At 34.8% G+C, this 10,106-nt stretch overlaps 1 protein-coding gene across 1 annotated transcript; it reads left to right on the top strand.

Moving 5' to 3' along the window:
* Nucleotides 1-3,289: 3,289 nt before the first annotated feature.
* On the top strand, nucleotides 3,290-5,334 carry LOC149528660 (putative UPF0481 protein At3g02645). Its single transcript, XM_089809154.1, has one exon. The coding sequence runs from the start codon at nucleotides 3,547-3,549 to the stop codon at nucleotides 5,008-5,010; it is 1,464 nt and encodes a 487-aa protein (XP_089665280.1). The 5' UTR covers nucleotides 3,290-3,546; the 3' UTR covers nucleotides 5,011-5,334.
* The last annotated feature ends 4,772 nt before the right edge of the window (nucleotides 5,335-10,106 follow it).

Genomic DNA, 10,106 nt, shown 5'->3' with positions numbered 1-10,106 from the left:
TGATAAAGTTTTTTCATAGATATTTTTAATTTTCTGAAAATACTCAATTTTATGATGAATCATAAAACTCAATATTATAATAAATTCTATCATAAAACTCAATATTATTATAAATGCTAGAACATGATTGAAAATTTGATTAAAACGCTATCATATAATCATAATCTAGAAATAACTCTTCCAAACACACTGTTAAATTTGAATTTGTTCTTGAATAGTCTTTCTTTCCTCAATTGTACAGTAACTGTAACGTTCATATGTGCAGGAAAGAGACATTGTAATTCTTGTTTGCATTTGTAGTAATGAATGGGAAGCAGGGGAATCCATTGAAACAAAACAATCGAGAACACTTGTACAGATTTTTTTGGCTAAGGATGATCATGCAGAGTGGGGTTCCATCCAAGCCTTTTGTAGGACTAATTAATGCATAAACAATGGAATTAAAATTTGTTTCTTTTGTTAGATAGGAGTTTAGGAAGGGAAGTTCTTTTTTATAATTTTGATTGAGTTTTATTAATCAAGATCTGTAAACAATATGATGATTGATATATGATATTAAAATACTAAGAATTTCAATTTCATCTCAACAACAATCTTAATCTCTTGTTGCTCTGAACAAAATTGTAATGCATTTAGAGCAAAATGATTTTACTCCCTATTTCAAAAAGATATTTCTTGAAATTGGCTCTATAAGACCACTCCTAAAAGCTTGACACCACCTCAGATATTTTGATCAATCATTGTCCTTTGATTTTCAATGGTTGTGACCATTCACTCATATACAAACAGGCTTTCATGTGTCCTTTGGCATTTGTACAAATGAAAATTTCAAAAGTATGGCCACCGCCAAAAGGGAATCAAGTACTAGAGTAATTAAATCCAATTTACTCATATGATGTCAGTTGATGTTGGAAATAATTCAATTGTTTTGGTTGAAGAAAGGGTAGAAGTAGTGTAGAATGTTTCAGTAAATGTGGCGGTTCCAGGTTTGAATCTTAAGTGATCCATATGAATTGTAACCAAGTTCTCACATAAAGTATGGTTAAAGGAGATGTTGGAAATAAGTTACATTTAGACCAAATGATTGGGGAAGAGAGCTAGAAATTGATAGGGGTTTAATTATGGCTTTTAAAAGAGCCTCCAAAAAATGAAACTTGATCACATGTGCTGATAGTTGACTATATTTTCGATCATATTTTTAACTTTTTTAATTGTGGATTGACCAATTTGTGCACCGCTATTTGAACATTTCATAAAGACTATTGGGAGACTTAACCACAAGTACTAGTATTTTTTGAGAAACTATTGGTGTATGAACATAATGGGAGAACGTTTCAAAAAGACATTTCTTGAAATTGGCTCCATAAGACTGCTCCTTAAAGCTTGACACCACCTTCAATATTTTGGTCAATCATTTTCCTCTAATTTTCAATGGTGGGGGTCATTTTCTCATATACAAATAGGCTTTCATGTGTCCTTTGGCATTTGTGCAAATGAAAATTTGGAAAGTGTGGTCACTACCAAAAGGGAATCAAGTACTAGAGTAATTAAATCTAATTTACATGAAAATTTGGAAGTATGGTCACCGCCAAAAGGGAATCAAGAACTAGAGTAATTAAATCCAATTTACTCATATGATATCAGTTTGACGTTGGAAATAAGTCATCCATATGAATGTTTTGCTTGAAGAAAGAGTAGAAGTCCTTGAAGAAAGGGTAGAAGTCCTCTAGAATGTTTTAGTAAATGTGGTGGTTCTATGTTTGGCTAATGGCTACTAGACAACTTATATGCACCCCTGCACCCCATCCAATGCTAAACAATCTAAGTTATAATTTCATTGTAAATTGGTGCATTTTGGTGGCACCGTAGATGGCGCCCAAGGTTTGAATTTAGAGTGCCTCGTATGAATTGTAATCAAGCTCTTATATAGAGTATGGTTGAAGGAGATGTTGAAAATAAGTTACATTTAGACAAAAGGATAGGGGAAGAGATCTAGAAATTGATAGTAGTCCAATTATAGTTCTTAAAGGAGCCCCAACAAATGAAAACCGATCACATGTACTAATAATCAATTATAGTTTTAGTTTATCTAATTTTTCATTGATCAATTTGTGCACCATTATTGTGACATTTCATAAAGACTATTGTGACATTTGACCACAAGTACTGGTATTTTTTGAGTGAGGAAGGTGTATGAACATAGCGGGCCAACATTTTGAAAAGTTCCATGAATACCCAAAAGACAAAACCTTAGCTTTGAGCAAAGAATGTTTTGAAAACATATCCAAAGGACGAAACCTTAGCTTTAAGCTCTTCGCTCACCTTACAAATGTACATCGTAAAACTTGCAAAACATGACTTACTTGAGCATGTTCCAATGGTTGTAATGGAAGTTGTTTATTTGATACCCACACTTAATGATTTAATATTCATATTTATTATTTTAATGCTCAACTTTTTTGACAATATTGTACCAATAACTGTGACTTTAAAATTATTAGTACATTAATAACTAACCATAATTGAATGAAATGTACCATTTGTAATAAAAAACCAAATTTATTATCTTAATGCTCAACTTTTTTTTGACAATATTGTACCAATAATTGTAACTTTAAATTGTTAATACAATAATAACTACTATGAATGAAATGTATACTTTGTAATAAAAAACAACCAATGACGTGATGCCACATCACCTGTGCAAGTATGAGAACCCTTTTTGTATGACCATTGGTCTCACTTTTTATTTGGGTTGTTTTGGACAACTTGGTAAAAAACATGTTGATGTGGCATCATAATTGATGATGTGGACATGTAACCCTAGTTATAAGCAAATGACTTGTCAAGCAAGCTGCTGTAAAAAATATTTTTTTAAATATTTCCACATAGGATTTTGATAAGCACGAAGTTAGGGTGCTCAAATTCTAGATCCTCTCCCCTAGTTAGTTTGGACGATTAGTGAATCTTCTCCTCTAGATGAATCAAAAAAAATGGTTGTGGCTATCAGACCAAGAATTTAGTTTTTGGTATACACTTTTTGGAGAAAAAAATTAAGTGATACATTTGTATGACCCATTAAATTGTTGGCTATATAGCGGCTATCAAAGAAGGGCTTGTAACTCGATTGGAAAATCTGATAAGACAAGATATCAAACATTCCATGGAACAGTAACTTGATTGGAAAATCTGATAAGACAAGATATCAAACATTCCATGGAACAAAATGTACTCTGTATAACCACAACCACATGTGAGTTATGTATGATGAAAATGAAGTGCTGTAAAATCTTTGGATACCAAAGATATCAAACATTCCATGGAGCAAAATATACTTTGTACAACCAGAGCCCCATGCTTTTGAAATGAAAAGCGACCAAAAACAAGGGGATCAGCCCCACCAAAGATATCAAACATTCCATGAAGCCCCATGTTAGTCATGTATGAAGAAAATGAAAGTGCAGTAAAAATCTTTGGATACCTTTAATGAGTTGCTGGATCACATCAAAAAGAGTCAAGTTTTGATGAATTTTGCTTGTAGAAAAGATGGCAGTTCCTAAAGTATCAGCTTCTCAGTGGCTGGAACAGATAAAAAAGGCACAAAGCCATGGAGAAGAACAGGGCACAACATCTCATGTGCATCCATATATCTTCACCATACCAGAGCCCCTGCGGACTGAGAAACCAGAAGCTTATGAGCCACAGGTGGTTTCTCTGGGGCCTTATCACCATCTTAAGCTTGATCTCTATGACTCCGAGAGACACAAAACTAAGCTTGCCATCCAAGTCGAGAAAAGGGCAAACAGGGGGGTTTTTGAGGGTTTGGTTAAAGATCTAACTAGCCTTGGAGGGGAGATAAGGAACAGTTATAATCATCAAATTGAGTGTGGAGATGAAGTATTAGGGTGGATGATGGCTCGAGATGCTGTGTTTATTCTAGAATTTATTGGCTTTTATGATCAATGTGAAAGCCCTGGGATTCAACACACAAACCCTAATTCGACGAACATGGAAGCAGTTTTTAATCCAGAAAGGAAGAGCCCTTTGTTCTTCCACCTTCAGGCCGATATATTCAAGCTGGAGAACCAAATCCCACTATTCATCTTGAAAAAGGTTCTCGAATGGCAGATTGGCTCAGAAACCCTAGCTCTAAACAGGCTTAATCTGACAATTTCAAGAGCGTGTGAAAATTTCTCCCCTTTCAGGCATGTTGGGGATTCTTATCGTTCCGTTTCAGGACAACGTTCGGATTATTCGCTTGATGAAAGGCATATACTGGAATGCCTTTACCATTTCGTCTTGCCAAAGAGAAATCCAGCTCAGACTAGTGTCCATTTAGGGCATGATAATAGTGAGATTGTGCTCATGAACACAGCTTTTATGCTCCTTCACCAGATGACATCAAGACTTAGAGTGCTTTTGTCTCCTAAATCAAATCGCAAAGTTGGCATAAATCTCCCTCCAGCAACAGAATTACAGAGGAAAGGTGTGAAATTCTCTCCTTTCACATGGGCATCTAACGATATAAGGTTTGATACAGCCAGCTCTACGCTGTTCCTCCCCTGCATTCACATGGATTACAGAACAGATTTGTTCTTGAGGAACATGATGGCATTGGAAGCATTCATGAAGTGGAAAACAAGAGTGTTTACTTGCTATGCAGACCTGATGGACAGATTGGTCGACACTCCTAATGATGTTGCAGTGCTAAAGAAAAATGGTATCATCTATAGCAGTTTAGGAAGTGATAAAGAGATTAGCATTCTGTGGAATGGCATCAGCAGATCAATCTGGAGAAGCTCATATGATCCTATTGACAATACAATCAAGGCTGTAAATGATTATTACAGAAGTAGGTATAGAGTTTTATTTGGTGAGTTTGTACAAGAACACTTTTCAAAGCCTTGGCAAGTTGTATCGGTGGTGGGAGCATGCATTCTGCTCCTTCTCACCTTCCTGCAGACATTGTTCTCATATTTTGGACTTCAACAAAAATGTGGATGCAAGTGAGCCCTTGTTCTATGGGAGAAATTTAAAGGTTCGTGAGGATTCTACAGGGATCAAGCTTGCAGGGATCAAGCTTGCTGAATGTAAGGCTCCTATATCAAAAAGGAATGAGAACTACTGTAGGTTTAAGGCCTAGCTAGTCTAATAAGGAACACCATGAACCAGATTCATGTATATAAATTAATTTGATCTTGTGAAGCTTATGGCTTTACACTCTTGTGATACATTGTTTCACGCTGTATATTTGAGATATTGGGTTTCTGTCTGTTTCAAACTATAGTACTTGAGAATGTGCATTCCTCTGTTTTTCACATTCTTGTTCATTAATTTGGAAATTTGATATAATTTTGTCATGCTAAAAGAGACCGCTTTGTTAGATTATCCAAGCACCTGCAAGTTGCAGGAGCTATGAGGCATACTTTTCTTTTTATTGAATAAAATAGACAATTTACATCTACAACATGGCTACTGAAGAGTAACAGCAATATGTTAAAAAATACAACACACAAATCTACAGTGTATAGCTTGAAAGCCGCACAAAATAACCTTCTTAAGCCTCCGGAATTGGAGCTGAAGAGAACACTAGCAGCCACGCAACTTAAAAACATGCAAAGCATAAAGCATCTTGAATGCCTCAAACGATAACTTCCAATATTAAGTATAGAGCAGCGGGAACAAGATCTTGCAAGAGAAATAACCTGAATAGCAAAAATTCCTTCTATAGCAATAGTTTCTGGAAGAGATTATGTTGTAGTTTTTGCATCAACATTTCAGATCAGACTCTGTGATCTATCATCAGAACAAAAGAAAGAGATCAGACTCTGTGATCTATCATCAGAACAAAAGAAAGCTGAAAGATGAGTAAAAATTCCTTCAATCATGCCTCAACTTTCCTTTCTCTCAAATTGATGTCTTCAATGATATTGACTTGCCGAAGTTAAGACAGCTTGTATATCCGATATATTTTATTGGAATTATACACATAAATGGATATTGACTTGCTGAAGTTAAGACATACTTGTGTTTCTGGTTTATTTTATTGGAATTACACACATAAATTGTTTGCAAGAATTGGGAATGTGCATCTTTCAGAACAGCGGTGAAAGTAACAGTGAAATTCACATAAGCTCCAGTCAGTGTCTATGCAGCATTGCAAATGCATCTGTTATACAATTTTCTCCAATCTATTAATTAAAATGCATGTGTTTGGACAGTTTTCTAGCATTTATTAATTATATTGAAAATCACAAGATAATAACAAGATAATTCTTGTGATTTTCAATTTAATTAATATATGCGAGAAACCTGTCTAATTATACTACAACAGTGACATCCATGTCAAAGACATTACCAGATTTTTAACTGTCATGTGCCAACCTTGGAGTATTGAATATCTCATGTGGCAGTAATTCAAGGGATTTCTCTTAAGAGCTTCAAGGAATCCAAACTCAGGTTCTGAACGATAAAAGGCAACTGGTCTAACTTTTCAAGGAAAACTAGAACAAAGCAGTGGAACTTTACCATTGTACGTTTGAAGCTGTCAAGATTAATCCATGCGCATTCCACCTATAAACGAACTCTTCTCTCTTAAGATTTGGGGTCGTTTCAAAATACAAGATTAGTCCAAATCAACATTTTTATAAGATTGGAAAGTCCTATCAAAACCCAATTCTCATTAATTTTAATCAAAAAAATATTTACCTTAATCAAAAGTAATATATCATTTCAGAACTTAGCCTTAGGCTAAATGTTACTAGGATTTGTCACTATGGCTAAACCATGACTTCTTTTAGAGAATTGTCAGGATTGTTGTTGTACTAAAAGATCGATCTGTCAATGTGTAATAGAACCATACGAAATAATTAAGTCATATCATAAACTCCACAAAAAACAATGACCCACTGCCAATAAGAATTCCCCCACTTCTTTTATATTGATTCTATTTGTAAGATAAAACTGCTACTGATTATGCAACACCACACCCATAAGACCCTTCTATCCTTGCTAAAATGGGAAATGGTTGTTTCTCATTGATGAAATGGAAAACAAGGTGTAGCCGCTCTAAGGAAAAAGAAAAGACCAAGACTTAGAAGATACAAGGGAGGGCTACACGAATACCTAAAGCTCTAGAAATTTTAGTGGAAGACTTCAATGTCATCTTCTCCACCAAAGAAGAATAAGGCCTGGTTCTCAAAGGAGGTCCGCAGTACATTAAAAAATCAGTTCTTTTGATGAAGCGCTATACTTCTCTTTAATCACAAACAAATCTTCGAATCTCGGTGTATATGTGAAAATGCGGCCTATGCTAACACACACACTTCAACACAGTCATTGCATGCGGATTCATCTCGGAATGAACATTGGATTGTTCATCCGAAAATTGACCTGCAAGGCGACCTGTTGCCTTCTATCTAAAGGGATTTTGCCTGTTAATATCCTCAGAATCGAGGTGCAAGCAACCAGACCCTCTAAGAACGAAGGATTTGACAATGGAATTAAGCTAAGAATGAGTATGCAGATTAATCTAAAATGAAAGATGCAATGTAATCTAAGAACAAATAAAGCAAACTAGATTAAGCATATGCATGATTAAACTAAAATGAGATTAATCTAAGAATGAGAATGTATGCAAGAAATGTAAGTAAATATGAGCATGAATTTCAACAGCACTTCGATAGCAAATCAATTCATCCTCTTTGAAATGAAGAGAGGAGGGTCTCTTAAATAGACTTTCCTGGAATCCATCAACGGTTGAGATCGATTCGGATCAACGGTCTCTTAAAGATGAGGTTCAGTCATAAAGGGAGATTCTCAAATTAAAGGGAGTTAACAAATTTAATTTGAGTGAAATAAGGAGTTAACTGTTTTAATTTGAGTAGAAAAAGGAGTTAACTGATTTAACTCATTTTTAATCAATAGTGAACTAGAAATTTCCCTTTTTGAACTGAAGAGAGATTTTGTTGAGATATTTAATTTAATAAAATGAGATATGCTCTCATAATTACTTTTTCTATTTAATTAAATAATCTTTAATTAATTAGAGACACTTTTGTTTAATTAAATAACTTCATTTAATTAATTAGGAATGACTTCTCATTTAATTAAATAACTTTGTTTAATTAATTAGAAGTAAGTACTCCATTTAATTAAATGATTTCTTTTAATTAATTAGAAATACCTTTCCCATTTAATTAATTAAGATAGGTGTATTTATTAAATTAAATAAATTTAATTCCATAGTACATTAGCCTTAGGATATAATTTAATTTAATTAAAGTATAAATAATTAATAATTAAATTATAATTAAATCAAGTAGGTTTAATGCGACTAATATGAGTACGTACTATAGGAATTAAATAAGAAATATGATGAATGCAGATTAGGGTTTTTCTGCATCTGACAATTAAGTCAAGTAGCGAATAGCAGAATGAGAATTGCCTATTAGAATAGGACTTTGAAATTGTCAGAAATAGACCAGAATTGGTATAATGGCAATGAGCCAATTTTGGGGTATTACATTTTGCCCCTCTTTGAATGAATGTGCAAGTAGCACGTTCAATTCAAAGATAATCAGAAAGCATGATGCGAACATGAGATCAGTTCCGAAGGTGATGATACGGAGACCAATTGATAAGCTTTTTAAGGACCATCTCTAGAACAGAGCTTAATCCTAAGGAATCCAAGCATAGCACTTAGATACCTAAGATTGATAGCATTTAAAAGACTACCTCCAGAACGAAGCATAATCTTTAAGGATCCAAACAGAACGTCTAGATACCTAAAATTGATAAGCATTTAGAAGACTATCTCCAGAACAGAGCTTAACCTTCAAGGATCCAGGTAGAACACCTAGATACCCGAGAGTAATAAAGCATTTAGAAGACTATCTCTAGAATAGAGCTTAATCTTCAAGGATCTAGATAGAACACCTAGATACCTAGAATTGAAAGCATTTAGAAGATTATCTCCGGCACGAAGCTTAACCTTCAAGGATCTAGATAGAACACCTAGATACCTGAGATTGATTAAAAGATAACAAGGTCCAATCATGAGTTATAGAATCATCCCCAGAACGAGGCTTGATCCTTAGGAGTCGGGGTTTAGACTGTCCCAATACCTGTCTATTGAACTCTGAGAAGAGTTGTTATAAGGTTGATCAATTGATGAAAAGATAAGATAGATGGCAAAGATGCCAGATAGAAGGGAACAAAATGCCCCAAGTGATGAGATGCCCCAAGTGACTAGGACATAAGATGGGAACTAGATGCCCCAAGAAATAAGTATTTAATGATGTAATCATCCTGCCCCCTCGGGAGCAAAATCGAAAGATGACACACCAGAAATATGATTTGAAGCAAATATATCATGTCAGCAGAATCTAGAAGAGATCAAAACGATCTAAAGATTGGGTTGATTTGAAATGATTACAAAGTCAAAAAAAACCAAGTTTGACCAAAAGTTGACCAGATTTAGCCACAGTTGACTTAAGTTGACTACTTTCAAAATGAATTTTGAAAATATGGAGAATGTAAAGTTGAAAGGATTCCAAGAATCATAAAGTATTAGAAAGATTTGGGCTGCACAAGCGTTCGATCACGTCGGTCCCCAAAATTTTAAAATACATTTTTAAGGCTCTTAGGTGTGTCAGATTTTGAATTTGATCCCGAAAATGGATCCAAAACGGTCCAATTAGCTAGGGGTGCAATTTTTACGCAAATCCGAGCACTTTGAAAAATTTGGTCAATACCTATATAAGGGGTCGAAGGGTCATTTTCAATTCATTTGTGTTTTTGTCTTGTAGTGATTTTGAGCTCTGATAGAGACATGGTAGTGAACCTGAGATATCATCGTTTTGAGCGCTCCAGACGACACAGCCGGCCAGCAGACTACGAACCACCGATGAGTCATTGATTTTCCATCTTCGTACTTTTGTTTTCACGCATTTTGAGTTCATTTATGCACGTTTTTAGCATGTTTTAGGTTTGTGAAATCTTTCTTTGCACGAGACCAATCTCTTCTCGCGTGAAGATCTTCTTTCTTCGCGCGAGGCCAATCTCTTCTCGCATAAAGACCTTTTTTCTTCGCGCAACCCCGGAGG

The sequence above is a fragment of the Cupressus sempervirens genome, chromosome 11, assembly GCF_028749045.1.
Source record: "Cupressus sempervirens isolate cs-2001-9-10 chromosome 11, ASM2874904v1, whole genome shotgun sequence".
NCBI classification, from domain to species: domain Eukaryota; kingdom Viridiplantae; phylum Streptophyta; class Pinopsida; order Cupressales; family Cupressaceae; genus Cupressus; species Cupressus sempervirens.
Note: the sequence above shows the minus strand (reverse complement) of the source record. Positions and strands in the feature narration are given on the sequence as shown.

Bases quoted from the DNA above. Each gene is read 5' to 3' on its own strand.
- LOC149528660 (XM_089809154.1), top strand. From the start codon at position 3,547: ATGGCAGTTCCTAAAGTATCAGCTTCTCAGTGGCTGGAACAGATAAAA.